Source organism: Somniosus microcephalus, chromosome 31 (assembly GCF_052327205.1).
Source record: "Somniosus microcephalus isolate GS21.2 chromosome 31, FLI_Smic_1.0, whole genome shotgun sequence".
Classification (NCBI taxonomy): Eukaryota; Metazoa; Chordata; class Chondrichthyes; order Squaliformes; family Somniosidae; genus Somniosus; species Somniosus microcephalus.
The window spans coordinates 30,003,408-30,020,431 of record NC_141017.1 but is presented as its reverse complement, the minus strand read 5'-3'; the positions used below and the strand labels follow the sequence as shown (position 1 = coordinate 30,020,431).

General features: G+C 52.4%; 1 protein-coding gene and 1 long non-coding RNA gene across 3 annotated transcripts in view; one reads left to right on the top strand and one right to left on the bottom strand.

The window, feature by feature from the left end:
• The first annotated feature begins 601 nt into the window (after window positions 1-601).
• LOC147097684 (uncharacterized) lies at window positions 602-14,635 on the top strand. The gene is made up of 2 exons (XM_085971691.1): window positions 602-2,143; window positions 13,564-14,635. Exons 1-2 carry the CDS (start codon window positions 1,253-1,255, stop codon window positions 13,810-13,812), a joined length of 1,140 nt encoding a protein of 379 aa, XP_085827817.1. The 5' UTR covers window positions 602-1,252; the 3' UTR covers window positions 13,813-14,635.
• The window catches only part of LOC147097683 (uncharacterized), a 287,634-nt gene continuing 277,097 nt past the window's right edge, over window positions 6,488-17,024 (bottom strand). Inside the window, exons 3-4 of one of the 2 annotated variants that reach the window (XR_015074331.1) lie at window positions 13,576-13,758; window positions 6,488-7,036 (exon numbers count right to left, since the gene is read on the bottom strand). This is a non-coding gene — a long non-coding RNA (uncharacterized LOC147097683). Of the gene's footprint in view, window positions 7,037-13,575; window positions 13,759-17,024 lie in introns of those variants that run through there. The other variant, XR_015074330.1, reaches the window with a different exon arrangement.

Here is a 17,024-nt window from a genome sequence, read left to right as displayed (position 1 = left end):
TCTCTATCGACGCTGTGCAGTCAGTGGCAGGAGCACCCTCTGTGCCCACTGACACTGGCACACCGCCAATGCTAAAAGTGCCTTTCGCCTCAGCTCCCATCTCCGTGGTTACCTATCCGTTGCTTCGAAGGCCATGGGCAGTGGGTGGGAATCGAGCAATAGCAGCTGGCAAGGCTGAATGACAGAATGCCATTACTTCAGAACAGTGCCTTGGAAATACAACAACAATTTGCATTTATACAGCGCCTTTAACACAGTAAAACATCCCAAGGCGCTTCACAGGAGCGATTATCAAACAATATTTGACACCGAGCCACATAAGGAGATATTAGGACAGCTGACTAAAAACTTAATCAAAGAGGTGGGTTTTAAGGAACACCTTTAAGGGGAGAGAGGTAGAGAGGCGGAGAGGTTTAGGCAGGGAATTCCAGAGCTTGGGGCCCAGGCAGCCGAAGGCACGGCCGGCAATGGTGGAGCGATTGAAATCGGGGATGCGCAAGAGGCCAGAATTGGAGGAACGCAGAGATCTCGGGGGGGTTGTGGGGCTGGAGGAGATTACAGAGACAGGGATGGGGGGGGGGGCCAGGGCCATGGAGGGATTTGAAAACAAAGATGAGAATTTTGAAATCGAGGCGTTGCTTAACCGGGAGCCAATGTAGGTCAGTGAGCACAGGGGGTGAAGGGCGAACGGGACTTGGTGTGAGTTAGGACGCGGGCAGCCGAGTTGTGGGTCAGCTCAAGTTTGCGGAAGGCAGAAGGACAGGAGACCCAAAGGAGATGATCTTGACTGAGAAGCCTTCCAGCACTTGGTGAGTTCAGCAAGAATCAGTGCAGAGACGTAAGCCAGAGATTCGGTTTATATTTAGATCTTACTAATATCTCCAAATAGATTTTATTTCTGGTGGTGCTAATACACAAATCTGTTTGCCTTGCCCATTATAGATGCAAATGTCTTCGGCACTAAAGCACCACAACTTCAAACAACAGGTGTTAGCGCCGAATCCTTAAAAAGATGTGCAGAGTTTTTCTCCCCCCCTCCCTCCCCTTCCACCCAGTGATTTATTGATTCAATAAAACTGAGGATGTCAATGACCCTTGAGGATGTGAGATGGCAGCTTCCTGTAGTAATCTCTTCAGCAAGGAAAGCCGGGGTTGGAATATAAAGAGCAAGGAGAAGGGAAAATGATTCAAAATCGACTGCAAGGCCCTGTTAGCACAGCCTTGAACTGATGTTTAACTAGGAACCGACGAAATGCTAGCCTTTCGCGCCGAGCTGATGCTCAGTCTCTTCCTTACGGTGTCGTGCGTCGGCGGGTTTTTGCCACGGCCAGCACGGGACGACCCGGATGACGACAAAGAGATGGTTTCTTCAGCTGACTCTCCGCCGGATAGCGGCGAGCTGGACCACGGGCGGGCCGCCGGCTCGGCCCAGGCGCCACCCAAGCCGTTCGCTGCCGGGCCTCCCTTCAGACTAAGCCCCCGTCTTACGCCCCCGCGCCCGGAAGTGGCGAGCCGCCAGTGGTCGACCTTCCTGGGGCTGCAGAGGAGACGGGACACTCCGACCGACGCGGCAGGTCGGCCCGTCGGGGGGCTGGGGTTCCGGAGCTTGTGGCGGTCCCCAGCTCCTGCTGGGGATGTCGTGGCTCGACGCAGGACCACGGGCGGAGCTCCGGCTTTTCCGGCAGGCTTTCGGGCAAATCGGAAGGACGAAGGTGGCCTTCAAATTCGGAAGACTACAGCCTACGGCTTTTGGGGAGCGCCAGCTTTCTTCGCAAGGGAACGTTTTCAGACAAAGCAGAACACACAAGGCCTTCATCCCAAGAAGAGGATCGTCCATGGGAGGTGGGAATCAGCTAGACAGCACGCCGAAGATCTTCCAACCGGGCAGGTGCCAGGCGGTGGAGCTTGGGGTTCAGGTGCAGGCCCGACTGATGACCTACAGGCAATTCCAAAGGCCAACACAAGGACTTGGGATCCATCTGTACCTGCTGCTAAACATGACCCCCGAACCAGGCAGAGGACAGCGGAAGAGGCCTGGAGAAGAGTGACTGAGAAAGGGAGCGGCGTTACTGAGGAGATCGTCTTGCCTCTGACAGAGCATGAAGCCACCAGATCAAACTGCAGAACAGTACCTTTTGCACAGGTAGGTGACCTGATCTGGATGCGAGGCTGTATCTAATCGAGTGGCCGATATTTGTAGTGAGGAGCAAAGCAAAACTATTTATCGTTTGCACGTAGCTGACGAAACACTTTATAATCTATAGTCCTTCCAGGCAGGCTGAGTGTCTTTGCCATTTAAGGGGGCATTTACATTATAGGTTTACATAGAATTATACAGAATAATTTAAAGCACAGAAGCAGGCCATTCAGTCCAATTGGTTCGCGCTAGTGTTTATGCTCCACACGAGCCCCCTCCCACCCTACTTCATCTCACCCTATCAACATATTCTTCTATTCCCTTCTCCCTCATGTGCTTATCTAACTTCCCCTTAAATGCATCTATACTATTCTGGGATGGCAGGAATGACGTATGAGGAGAGATTGGGTCGATTGGGCTTATACTCGCTGGAGTTTAGAAGAATGAGAGGGGATCTCATTGAAACTTATAAAATTCTGACAGGACTGGACAGACTAGATGCAGGAAGGATGTTCCCGATGGTCGGGGAGTCCAGAACCAGGGGTCACAGTCTAAGGATAAGGGGTAAGCCATTTAGGGCAGAGATGAGGAGGAATTTCTTCACCCAGAGAGTGGTGAACCTGTGGAATTCTCTACCACACAAGGCAGTAGAGGCCAATTCATTAAATATATTCAAGAAGGAGTTGGATATATTTCTTAAGGCTAAAGGGATCAAGGGATATGGGGAGAAAGCAGGGACAGGGTACTGAATTTGGATGATCAGCCATGATCTCATTGAATGGCGGAACAGGCTCGAGGGGCCGAATGGCCAACTCCTGCTCCTATCTTCTATGTTTCTATGTTACTATTCACCTCAACCACTCCCTGTGGTAGCGAGTTCCACATTCTCACCACTCTCTGGGTAAAGAAGTTTCTCCTGAATTCCCTATTGGATTTATTAGTGACTATCTTATATTTATGATAGCAAATTTCAGATCATAACCTCGGCCCCTATCACATATATACATATATTTTCTCTCTTTTTTTTTAATCCACACTTTCGTCTGGGCTTTGTTCTTCTCTCCCACATGGCAGCTGTCCTTCATTCTGCCAGCGCAATTCACACTTCATCTAGAGCCATCCTTTGTTCCTTGAATATCTCTTAATGTCTCTCAATGTCTCTCAATCTCTCCTGCTTTCTATCCTATCACTGACCTTCCCCTCCCCCTTTTCCCAGCCCCTAAACTTGCTTTAAAATCTATCCCTTTTCCTGCTTTTTTCCAGTTCTGACGAAGGGTCTTCGACCTGAAACATTGACTCTGTTTCTCTCTCCACGGATGCTGCCCTGACCTGCTGAGTTTTTCCAGCGTTTTCTGTTGTTATCTTTGAAGGTATTAAAAGCTAGAAATGTTTAGGTTAAAAAACAATGCAAAACGGGCCTAGCCTTCTCCAACTGCCGACAGCCCAAATCCAGTCCCAGGCTTCCGGACCACACATCCCCAGGCCCTGGAAACTGCCGACAGCCCAAATCCAGTCCCAGGCTTCCGGCCCACACATCGACCAGGCCCGAGAGGGGGGACAGACAGGGGCAAGGAGACCGCGCACCCCAAAATTGCCCTCACACCGCGGGGCTCCCCTGCTAGTATCTTATATTTATGGTCCTCTAGTTCTGGTCTCCCTCACAAGTGGAAATATCTTCTCTACGTCTAACCTATCGAACCCTTTCATAACTTTAAAGACCTCTATCAGGTCGCCCCCTCAGTCTTCTCTATTCTAGCGAAAAGAGCCCCAGCCTGTTCAGTCTTTCCTGGTAGTTATCACAGGTTTAGCATCAGGTGTGAAGTGGTTTGTTGTAAATTTGGGTGTGAAGGGCCCGAGCTGAATGTAAAGTGAAGTGGAGTGAGAGTCCCTGCTCCAAGCAGTCTCGCTCTGCTTCATTATCCGTATCAGGTCCAGAGTTCAGATTCAGGCTGCATTCACGCCATTAACTGCACTGATGGTATAAAGCGAGACACAAGGGAGATATGCAAGCACTGGAGGCAGAGCAGAGCGGAGCCAGGAGGCTGATTCCTGCTAATCAGGGTCTGAGCTATGGAGGGACTTGGGGCGGGGGGGGGGGGGTGGGGAGAAATTCTGTTGCTTTGCGCCTCCCGTTAGCACCCTAAGAGGGCGCCCTAAGAGGGCGCTAACAGGGCACAAAGCAACTAGCGCCAGGGCGTGGCGCTGCCAACGCCTCCTGCGAGAGGTTAGCGGCGGTGGTAACCGGTAGCGCCCCGCGGCGCTGTGCCACCGGCGATGACATCATCGCTGTGCGCAGCGTCCCTCTTGCGACCCGGCCACGATCGTCGGGTGCGTCCGCTGCCTTACCGCCGGACGCTATGTCCGACGGGGTCGGGGGGGGGGTAACCTGCGGCCGGGGCGGCCATTTTTGTTTCTGGCCGCCTGCCAGCACCTGACTCCGTTCCCGTCCCTGGCCTATTAACCCGCCCCCCACCCCCCCGCGGAGTGCCGGCTGCGCTCCATGAACCCGGTACTCCTCTTGAGTGCCCCACTCTTTTGCCGGCACTCCCGACCCCCGATGGCCCAGCTGGGCCCCGGCTCGCACTGCACAAAGCCCCTCCCCTTTAAGAAGTGGAGGCAGGTCTGTAATACTGAGGTGCGTAGCACTGCAATATTCCCTCGCAGCGCCCCAAGAGGGAGGCAGGGCGCTTCCAGGAGCGCCCCGCTTCCCTCTTGGGGTGCTACCACTCAATTTCCGTCGCGGGGGCGCTAATTTTTTCCAGGGCGCTAAAAGTGGTGCCCCAGCGAAGTTAGCACCCCAGACTCAATTTTTAGCCCTAGGGGCTAGAAATCCCCCTCGCGCCCCAGGCGCTGACCTCTTCCAGCCTTTCTGAAATTCCCACCTTTTGCACCAAGAGGGAGGTGGAGCACTAAATCAAATGCTCCACTTCCTTCTTGAAGCGTAAGAGGGGGGGAAGTTTGCGACCCCGGGCGCACGGCACAGTAGTGCCACCCACTGGGCCGCATGGCAATGACGCATCGCAGGGGCTCTTCCCTGAATTAAAGGGAAAGGCCCCACGCTGCGAACTCTGCAGGTTTTTTTTTACTTACCTGCAGCACCAGGCAGCGGGGGTGCCGGGCTGACCGATCGCAGCACCGACCCCGCGTCCGGAGCAACAAAAAAAAAAATTTTTTCAACAAAGCCGACATTTTTTTTCAGGGCGGCCGGCCACCTCACCTTTAACTTCCGCCCCGCTAGCCCTGCTCACGTCCCCTGCAGCGGTCGCTGCCATCGCCTGGCGCTGCCGCAGGGGGCGAAGGGGAATTATTTTACCGGGGCGATGCGCCCGGAGTTGATGTCATGATCTCCGGGCACACGAGATCGGAGCGCAACCCGGTAGCGCCACTGCTAATCTCCCATGGAATTTGGCGGGAGGCGCGGTCAGCACTGCGCCCGGGCACAAAGGACTTAACACCCCGTTAGCGCCCCCCACAGGAGGTGCAAAGGAGTGGAATTTCTCCCCCTTGGACTATTCAGCCGGGAAAGGAGGCGTCTGAGAAATATAAAGGGCAGGTGAAATAATAGTATATCCAGAATATTACTTTGAATTAAATTGTGAGACTGTTAGGTGTAAGCTGTGGCTGGCTTAGTGGTAGCACTCTCGCTTCTGAATCGGAGGAGCCCAGAGATCTCGGAGGGTTGTAGGGCTGGAGGAGGTTACAGAGATAGGGAGGGGAATAGGTGACAGCTAGTGGCTCAGGTGGTAGCACTCTCACCTCTGAGTCAGAACGTTGTGGGTTCAGGTCCCACTCCAGAGACTTGAGCACAAAAATCTAGGCTGACGCTCCCAGTGTAGTGCTGAGGGAGTGCCGCACTGTCGGAAGTGCCGTCTTTCAGATGAGACATTAAACCCAGGCCCCGTCTGCTCTCTCGGGCGTAAAAGATCCCGTGCCACGATTTCGAAGAAGAGCAGGGGGAGTTCTCTCTGGTGTCCTGGCCCAATATTTATCCCTCAATCCAGATCACTAAAGCAGATTACAGGAAACTTTTTTATATCCGGCACCGACGGGACCGACGTGGTGCCGGTTCATCAAAAATTCCGGATAACCGAAAGCTATAGTAAAAGATACGGAGAGCTGACAGCTCCGTATAAAGCAACAAACCCTGTTGCTTAGCAACAGGTTCAGAACAATGGCCACAGGTTCCAAGCGTCTCTGTAGCTTAGCAACAGCTGCAGCCACACCCTTGCACAGCAACAGATGGAGGAAGGCAAGTAGAATATGAAGTAAAACTTACCTGAACCTACTCCTGAATTTTGCCGGTTAACCGAGATTTCTGGTTATTTAGGTGCCGGTAAATTGAAAGTTTCCTGTGTCTGGTCATTATCACGTTGCTGTTTGTGGGAGCTTGCTGTGTGCAAACTGGCTGTTACATTACAACAGTGACTGCACTTCAAAAAGTACTTCATGGGCTGTAAAGCGCTTTGGGATGTCCGGTGGCCGTGAAAGGCGCTATAGAAATGCAAGTTTTTCTTTCTTTAGGAAAAGGCAGCTCGAGGACTGCGAGCAAAAAGATTTTATTTACTTTTACAAAACGACTAATTGCTCCAAATAGATTTTGCTTTGTGGTGTGACACTGTACACAAATTTGTTTGGTGTGCGCATTATGCATGCAAATATCTTCAGTTAATCATGAGTTCAATCAGTGGGGGTTGGCGCTGAATTCTTAACCAAGTGTCTCGAAGGCACTTTTATTGCCGGGTTCCCAAAGCACAGGTTTCATTAAATGTAACTCGCCAGGACTGCGAGAGATGTTCATTCCACTCCTTTCATCAGCCTCAGCTCGCTTCCAAACGAAGAGAAGATGTCAAAATATTGAAATAAAAAAATGCTGGAAACGCTCAGCCGGTCGGGCAGCATCTGCGGAGGGACAGAAACAGAGTTAAACATTTCAGGTCGGCGACCCTTTCGTCAGAACTGGAAAAAGTCCAGGGCTGAGGGACTTCAGTTACGTTGATAGACTGGAGAAGCTGGGGTTGTTCTCCTTAGAGCAGAGAAGATTGAGAGGAGATTTGATAGAGGTATTCAAAATCATGAGGGGTCTGGACAGAGTAGATAGAGAGAAACTGTTCCCATTGGCGGAAGGGTCGAGAACCAGAGGACACAGATTTAAGGTGATTGGCAAAAGAACCAAAGGCGACATGAGGAAAAACTTTTTTACTCAGCGAGTGGTTAAGATCTGGAATGCACTGCCTGAAAGGGTGGTGGAGGCAGATTCAATCATGGTTTTCAAAAGGGAGTTTGATAAGTACCTGAGGGGAAAAAATGTGCAGGGCTACGGGGACAGAGAGGGGGAGCAGGACTACATGAAGTGCTCTTGCAGAGAGCCGGCACGGGCTTGATGGGCCGAATGGCCTCCTTCTGTGCTGTAACCATTCTATGATTCTAAGTTAGAGATGTATCTGGGGTTTAAGCAAGTGTCTCGTAAATCTTTTCTGCACCCTCGCTAAGGCCTTCACATCCTTCCTAAACTGCGATGCCCAGAATTGAACACAATACTCCACTTGGGGCCGAACCAATGTTTTACATCAGCAATGATCGATAGCCCGGGGTGTTTTAGTAAACAGTTTTTTAATGGCCTGTGTTAATTCAGCTCCTTCAGTAACTTTCTCTGAGTTATTCTCTTGCTGTAACCAGAACTTTCATTAAAAGCAAACTGAATACATACAAAAATATCAGAGTCGATCCAATTGTATAAATATCAGGAAAGACAGAACAGGCTGGGGCTCTGGAAAAGAGATAGGCTGAGGGGTGACCTGATAGAGATCTTTAAAATTATGAAGGGGCTCGACAGGGTAGACGAAGAGAAGATGTTTCACTTGTGGGGAGTCCAGAACTGGCGACCATCAATATAAGATAGTCACTAATAAATCCAATGGGGAATTCAGGAGAAACTTCTTCACCCAGAGAGTGGTGAGAATATAAGATTGTGAGGGGGCTTGATCGGGTGGATGCGGTGAGGATGTTTCCACTGATGGGTGAGATTAGAACTAGGGGGCATAATCTAAGAATAAGGGGCTGCCCTTTCAAAACTGAGATGAGGAGAAACTTCTTCACTCAGAGGGTAGTAAATCTATGGAATTTGCTACCCCAGAGAGCTGTGGAAGCTGCAACATTAAATAAATTTAAAATGGAGATAGACATTTTCCTAGCAGATAAGGGAATTAGGGGTTACGGGGAGAGGGCAGGGAAGTGGACGTGAGTCTAGATTCAGATCAGCCATGATCCTATTGAATGGCGGAGCAGGCCCGAGGGGCCGTATGGCCTACTCCTGCTCCTACTTCTTATGTTCTTAATGTGGAACTCGCTAGTTGAGGCGAATTGCATTTAAGGCAAAGCTAGATAAACACTTGAGGGAGAAAAGAATAGAAGGGTATGCTGATAGGGTGCGATGGTTTAGGGTGGGAGGAGGCATACCGTGGAGCACATGGACCAGTTGGGCCGAATGGCCTGTTTCTGTGCTGTAAATTCTACATACTTCCATTTTATTAAGAAGGGCTGCTCATTGTCCTCTGACATTGACTCTTTACCTTGTCCCCATTAACTATTGCAGTTGGACCAGTGAAAGTGGGATGGTTTGCAGTGAACCTTGAACCCAAAAAAACACATAGCCCTTCTCACCCCTTTCCCCGCCTCAGCTGAAGGGTTGCTGGGACCATTGGGTGAGCAGCGATGCTCGAGACCCAGTTCAGTGGGCCTACTCCTGCTTGGGTGGCCTCTTCACTATCCAATCATAGCCAGGCCCATCTCCAGCAATGGCTTCTCTTGCTTCCCCTGCACTATTACCTTCTTGTCACTCTCTTCTTCCTCAACCCGCATGGTGGCCTGTGACAGCATCATCGGCACACACAGCTGAAGGGACAGTGGGACTATTGGGTGACCAGCGAGGCTTGGGACACCCACTGCCCACGTCAATAGCCCGAGATCACACACTGCCCCAAACCTGGCTCCGTGGGACCCCTGGCCAAATCACCTTGCCCGATCTAAGTTCACACCCTGATTGTCTCATCTGCAGGTACCATACAACCACTAATGTACCGTGAGTGCTAATGTGGCCGAGTTCAATAAAAACCTTCCACAAATAACACAGGAAGTAAGTCTACCTTACCAATGGCTTGTATTGGCCTCATGACTGTCTTGATTATTACTGCAGTAGACACTGGACGGGGCACATAGGGGTTGGTAAACAATCCCATTTTAATGTGCGCAGCCAGCTCAAAGCACAAACGCAGCTGCATGTTTTGAATTTTTAAAATGGTTTGGAAGGTACAAATACAGCCCCTGGGAAGGAACCAAGAGAAAGGGAAGGAATGGAGAGAGAGAGAAAAGGAACAGAGGATGGAAGGGACAGAGAAAGAGAGGGAAGGAATCGAGAGAGAGGGAAGGAATAGAGAGAGAGAGGGAAGGACAAAGAGAGAGAGAGAGAGAAGGAAGGAACATGTCCCGAAGACCCAATGATTCTCTTGTGGCACCCATGAATTTTTTACGCCATCTTTCTCCAAACCCAGCTGCGTTCTGTGTACATTGTCGGGATCTGAAATTGAAATGGGGTGCTAGGGGGGCAGGCTGGTGGGGGGCAGGCTGGTGGGGGGCAGGCTGGTGGGGGGCAGGCTGGTAGGGGGCAGGCTGGTGGGGGGCAGGCTGGTGGGGGGCAGGCTGGTGGGGGCAGGCTGGTAAGGGGCAGGCTGGTAGGGGGTAGGCTGGTGGGGGGCAGGCTGGTGGGGGTAAGCTAGTAGGGGACAGGCTGGTAGGGGACAGGCTGGTAGGGGGCAGGCTGGTAGGGGGCAGGCTGGTAGGGGACAGGCTGGTAGGGGGCAGGCTGGTAGGGGGCAGGCTTGTAGGGGGAAGGCTGGTGGGGGGCAGGCTGGTAGGGGGCAGGCTGGTAGGGGACAGGCTAGTAGGGGACAGGCTGGTGGGGGGCAGGCTGGTAGGGGGAAGGCTGGTGGGGGGCAGGCTAGTAGGGGGCAGGCTGGTAGGGGGCAGGCTGGTGGGGGGCAGGCTGGTAGGGGGCAGGCTGGTGGGGGGCAGGCTAGTAGGGGGCAGGCTGGTGGGGGGCAGGCTGGTGGGAGCAGGCTGGTAGGGGGCAGGCTGGTAGGGGGCAGGCTGGTGGGGAGCAGGCTAGTAGGGGGCAGGCTGGTGGGGGGCAGGCTAGTAGGGGGCAGGCTGGTGGGGGGCAGGCTGGTGGGGGGCAGGCTAGTAGGGGGAAGGCTGGTGGGGGGCAGGCTAGTAGGGGGCAGGCTGGTGGGGGGCAGGCTAGTAGGGGGAAGGCTGGTGGGGGGCAGGCTAGTAGGGGGCAGGCTGGTAGGGGGCAGGCTAGTAGGGGGCAGGCTGGTGGGGGGCAGGCTGGTGGGGGGCAGGCTGGTAAGGGGCAGGCTGGTAGGGGGCAGGCTGGTAAGGGGCAGGCTGGTAGGGGGCAGGCTAGTAGGGGGCAGGCTAGTAGGGGGCAGGCTGGTAGGGGGCAGGCTAGTAGGGGGCAGGCTAGTAGGGGGCAGGCTGGTGGGGGGCAGGCTGGTGGGAGCAGGCTGGTAGGGGGAAGGCTGGTGGGGGGCAGGCTGGTGGGAGCAGGCTGGTAGGGGACAGGCTGGTAGGGGGCAGGCTTGTAGGGGGAAGGCTGGTGGGGGGCAGGCTGGTGGGGGGCAGGCTGGTGGGGGGCAGGCTGGTAGGGGGCAGGCTTGTAGGGGGAAGGCTGGTGGGGGGCAGGCTTGTAGGGGGAAGGCTGGTGGGGGGCAGGCTGGTGGGGGGCAGGCTGGTAGGGGGCAGGCTGGTGATAGGGCAGGCTGGTGGCAGAAGCAGTTGAGTGTCTGTCTGCTCCATATGGTCATGGGTTGAGTTCCCTGGCTGACTTCTCTCTTGAACCCCAGTTGCCACTATTGGAAATGGACTTGGAGTGCTCTTGGCCTGGCCACCAGAGGGAGCTGCTGTGGCACGGTGCTCCGTCGCAGGAAAGGGAGCGCGTGGGCGAGAAGCTTGGCTTGTTCTCACTGCGACAAGTGCATCCTGTTGGCTGCCATGAGGAGCAGCCTAGCCCAGACCATCCTTATGGCTGCAGCTCCTGGAAGATCTGGGGGAAGCGTGAAATCTTGTCGCACTTGTTGACACCACTTAAAGGTCTACAGCAACCCCAGTTTACAACTGAAATGCACTTGTGATACTGCCATGGATTGGCCATAGTTCAGATGCATTCGATCCCGTTGAACGTTCAACGAGAAAGCTTTTTGGCACGGGAGAATTATTCATAAAGCCTAAAGGTGCAAACTTGTGCAAACTGCAGAACAGATGGGCGCAATCAAGCTGTAGTGGCGAGGCAACGCCCCAGCTTTGGGCTTCAAAAGCCTGTAGGAGCAAGAAAAGACTGAGGGAGGCGAGGAGATCTACAGCTATGCTCTCCAGAGGAGAAGTGAGCTCGAGTAGGAGATTAGAACAGAGAGAGGGAAGGGAACAGAGAGAGGGGGAAGGAACAGAGAGAGGGGGAAGGAACAGAGAGAGAGGGAAGGGAACAGAGAGAGGGGGGAAGGAACAGAGAGAGGGGGAAGGGAACAGAGAGAGGGGGAAGGAACAGAGAGAGGAAAGGGAAGGAAACAGAGAGAGGGGGAAGGAACAGAGAGAGGGGGAAGGGAACAGAGAGAGGGGGAAGGAACAGAGAGAGGGGGAAGGGAACAGAGAGAGGGGGAAGGAACAGAGAGAGGGGGAAGGAACAGAGAGAGGGGGAAGGAACAGAGAGAGGGAAGGAAACAGAGAGAGGGGGAAGGAACAGAGAGAGGGAAGGGAAGGTACAGAGAGAGGGGGAAGGAAACAGGGAAGGAACAGAGAGAGGGGGAAGGAAACAGAGAGAGGGAAGGGAAGGAACAGAGAGAGAGGGAAGGAAACAGAGAGGGAAGGGAAGGAACAGAGAGAGGGGGAAGGAAACAGAGAGAGGGAAGGGAAGGAACAAAGAGAGGGGGAAGGAAACAGAGAGAGGGAAGGAACAGAGAGAGAGGGAAGGAAACAGAGAGAGGGGGAAGGAAACAGAGAGAGAGGGAAGGAAACAGAGAGAGGGGGAAGGAAACAGAGAGAGAGGGAAGGAACAGAGAGAGGGGGACGGAAACAGGGAAGGAACAGAGAGAGGAAAGGGAAGGTACAGAGAGAGGGGGAAGGAAACAGAGAGAGGAAAGGGAAGGTACAGAGAGAGGGGGAAGGGAAGGAATGGAGAGAGAGGGAAGGAACGGAGAGAGAGGGAAGGAACGGAGAGAGGTGTAAAAGTACAGAGAGAAATGAAGGCGCTGAGGCAGATGAAAGTGAGGGAGGAGAGGGTCAGTGATTAATGAGGAGAGAAAGTGCGAAAGAAGTGACGAAGGTGCAAATGGCAATTCCAACAACTCCAAGATGGGATAAGTAGATTGGGAGCTGGACATGCTGCCTATTCATGATTCTAACGAACTGAAAAGTGACTTGACCATCCACGAGCCACTTGTGGTCGACACATGAACCCAGCTCACTGCACCAAAAGCTTGGACCCCTTTGCTTTATAGGACTGAACAAACCGAAGCAGGTATGAGAGAAGCGAGGCTCTAATTACTATCACGATGAGGTAGTTAATGGGTTCAACAAGGCTTTGAAAAGCTGGAGAAACATATCCCCTGTGTTAAGGTGCTTCTGCGCTTGGTGCTTCTGTGGCAGAGCGAGGCACCATGGCTACATTGCTAGAACTGGTTCCCATCTGCTAATGGCAGAATCATCAAAGAGAGACTTGCATTTCTACAGCGCCTTTCATGACCTCAGGACGACCCAAAGCACTTTACAGCCAACGAAGTACTTTTTGAAGTGTGGTCCCTGTTGTAATGTGGGAAACGCAGCAGCCAATTTACGCACAGCAAGCTCCCATAAACATCAACATGATAACGACCAGATAACCCGTTTTTAGCAATATTGGTTGAGGGATAAATGTTGGCCCAGGACACCGGGGCTACCTCCCCCAGCTCTTCTTCGAAATATCTTTTACGTCCACCTGAGAGGACAGGAGGTTTAACGTCTCATCCGAAAGACGGCACCTCCGACAGTGCGGCACTCCCTCAGCGCTGCGCTGGGAGTGTCAGCCTGGATTTTTTGGTGTTCGGGTATCTGGGGCGGGACTTGAACCCACGACCTTCTGACAGTAGAGGCGAGAGAGTGCTGCCCACTGAGCCGTGGCTGACAGGCCACGGGCCTTACAGTTTTAGCCATGCAAATGCGGGGGGAGTGGACACACTGACCTTCTCCCATGGTCCAAGTTAGCGACACGTCTAAGGTAAAGCCGCCATCGCGATGAGCTTGGAATCTCCAGTTGGCCTGCTCTGACTTTGGGCTCTCTGTCGTTTGCAGTTGTGTTCATTATTTTTTTTTTAATTGTCCTTTTTTTCCACCCGCTTCAGAACATTTCTCACCCAAACTGTAAGACCGTCACGGTCCAAAACCAGCTGTGCTTTGGCCACTGCAGTTCCTTCTTCATCCCCGGGGCGGAGCAGAGGTTGTACCGGTCGTGCTCCCGATGCTTCCCAAGCCGCCTGAGGAAAACCGTGGTCTCGCTCAAGTGCGAAGGCGAGCTGGCGATCAGCAAAGATGTCACCCTGGTGGAAGAGTGCAAGTGCGACTTAGAGAAAGACCCGCCACTGGAAAACTAGCCCTCCGTGTCTCCCTACGCAAAACCATTCACAGTCATGCAAGACGCTAGTGGGGCGACTGGTTTACAGAGATGGTGTAAGTCAAATTGGGACATTTACTGGCCTCTTGAGCATCCCCGATTATAATCGCTCCGCCATTGGCGGATGTGCCTTCTGTTGCCTGGGTCCTAAGCTCTGGAATTCCCTCCCTAAGCCTCTCCGCCTCTCTCTCCTTCCTTAAGACGCTCCTTAAAACCTAGCTCTTTGCCCAAGCTTTTGGTCACCTGTCCTAATATCTCCTTATATGGCTTGGTGTCAAATTTTGTTTGATAATTGCTCCTGTGAAGTGCCTTGGGAAGTTAAAGGCACTATATAAATGCAAGTTGTTGTTGTTTTATTGATGTCCATTTTCCACAAGAACTGAAAACTCATGTCCACTTTGGCCTCTTGCCCATTCCCCCTTCTCTCATTTCCTTCGCTCCACCATTGGCGGCCGTGCTTTCAGCCGCCTAGGGCCTAAGCTCTGGAATTCCCTCCCTAAACCTCTCCGCCCCTCCACCTCTGAGATACCCGGCAAGCACAGCTCCTTTGTGGCTGATCTCACTAACAACCTGGAGAGAGGCGCAGCGAGCAGTATAACTCTGGCCAGACCGGGTGCGGAAACCGCGCTGCCCAGAACCTGCCCTGTGCGCCTCTCCGTGGCGCGGGTCGCCAACGGTTTTAGGGGGGGTGGGAGAGGAATGCCGGCCAAGAGCTTCAGTTTGTGATGATGGGACATCATGACAACAACCAACGCCTAATTACATAGAGCCTTTAACGTAGCAAAACATCCCAAGGTGATCCACAGAGGTGTAAGGGGGTTGGGGGGGGGGGGGGAAATGGCGGCTGAGCCATCAAAGAGGGGCCATTCATCCAAACGTTTGGTCAAAAAAAAAAATGGGTTTTGACGTAAGAAAACTACTAGGCACTTGGTCTAAGCGTTAAACAAAGCTTTAATCAACTGTTTTACAACATGGAGGTCTAGTTGTGTCCTTCACTAGTTCCGGTTAAAGAATGTCCTGCGCAAGCTGGGCCCGTGCCCGAGTATTTATACTCTCCCTGGACTGCGCCACCCGCAGGCCGCTCAGTATTATTTCATAAGTCTTTCTTTCATGAATGACTGATTCATGTCAGGTTTTAAGGAGGGTCTTTAAAGGAAGAGAATGGAGGTGGACAAAATGGAAGGGCTTGGGGTAGGAATTGCAGAGTACGGGGTCTGGCGGTTGATGGAGCCTCGGTCAATGGTGGGGCGAAGGGGGGAGAGAGAGAGGGACGTAGAAGAGGCTGGAATCAGAGCAACGGCGATTTCAGGGAGCAGCTGAACTTGTTTCCATCCAAAGTGAGGGGGGGGGGGAGGGGGGAAAGAAAGAGAATGGGGCGGAAGACACATTTTCTAGATTTCAGTTGAAAAGCGTGGAGAATTCTAATTACGGTTGTGGCATTTAATGTCCGACTGGGGATTTATTGTTAAGAGGCGAGTGCTGTACCCAGCCAACAAGCAGATTGCGAGGAGAGCTTGCTGTATCCTGAAGGGATGAATTGGCCTTTTAAAGTCCCTCCGTCATCAGCAATCTAATGCATAATTCTGTGAGGTGAGAGCTTGCGAAACGGGTGGCGATCAGGCGCACCTTGGCCATGATTTCTGACAACAGGGATTGTTCTATCAGAGCAAATTTAATCTGGCCGTTCACTTGGAATTTTCTGCCCTTTTCCAACAGCCTTTTAGGAAGCAAATTTATCCACCGCTTTTTTTTCTTCTAATCACCACTTGATTTTTTTCATCAAGACAGTGACCGCCCACCTCCCGTAGAAACAATTCGAAAATATCCTCCCTCGCTTTCGAGAGAACACTCCTGCTCCTATCTTCTATGTTTCTATACAGAAAGCAGTTGAGGCCAATTCATTAAATATATTCAAGAAGGAGTTGGATATATTTCTTAAGGCTAAAGGGATCAAGGGGTATGGGGAGAAAGCAGGGACAGGGTACAGGAAACTTTTTTTTATCCGGCACCGACGGGACCGACGTGGTGCCGGTTCATCAAAAATTCCGGATAACCAAACGCTATAGTAAAAGATACGGAGCCCGTATAAAGCAACAAACCCTGTTGCTTAGCAACAGGTTCAGAACAATGGCCACAAGTTCCAAGCGTCTCTGTAGCTTAGCAACAGCTACAGCCACACCCTTGCACAGCAACAGATGGAGGAAGGCAAGTAGAATATGAAGTAAAACTTACCTGAACCTACTCCTGAATTTTGCCGGTTAACCGAGATTTCCGGTTATTTAGGTGCCGGTAAATCGAAAGTTTCCTGTACTGAGTTTGGATGATCAGCCATGATCGCATTGAATGGCGGAGCAGGCTCGAGGGGCCGAATGGCCTACTCCTGCTCCTATCTTCTATGTTTCTATGTAACACCAACCTATGCAATGACCCTGTTTGGAGTGGAGGCAGGGGTTAGACAACCGTCCCTTTACTTTCCTTGGTTTCTCCAGGGCCCCAAACTAACTCAGGCACCCGAGCTGCTCCTTGGCTCTGGGTAATGCTGCGGTGGAGATGGCACATCAAAGGGTCGTCACATGGCGCAGGGGTGACTCCCGACTTGGCACCCAGCCACATAAGGAGGTACTGTATTAGGGCAGGTGACCAAAAGCTTGGCCAAAGAGGTGGGTTTTAAGGGGCGTCTTAAAGAGAGGTAGCGAAGCGGAGAGGTTTAGGGAGGGAATTCCAGAGCTTAAGGCCTTTGTAATAGTGGCCGTGGGATCTGTTACAACCACCTGAGAGAACAGACAGGGCCTTGGTTTAACATCTTATCCAAAAAAACAGCACCTCTCTCAGTTCTGCATTGGAGTGCGAGCCTAGATTTTGTGCTCTTTCTTCTGCCCTTAAAGGCGGGCAGTGCCCAGACTCCGCTCGGCGCCTTCCCATAGTGGTGTAAGGGTTGACCTTGCCTTAATTGATGATCTACCATGCCACCTCTACAATCGTCCAAACTAGCGGACAACGAAGGTCCTCTTACCGCAAAGCTCCAGACAGCGCCAGGGCGATAAGGACAAGTCACAACAGATGCATTAGCATGCTGTGCTAATGAGGCGGTATCGCAATCAAGACTTTGTTCTGCGGAAACTGTGGCCGGTAGCGAGGGCAGATAACGGAAGTGCGGTTAATAGAGGTTCCACTCCACATGTCCTCTCACTG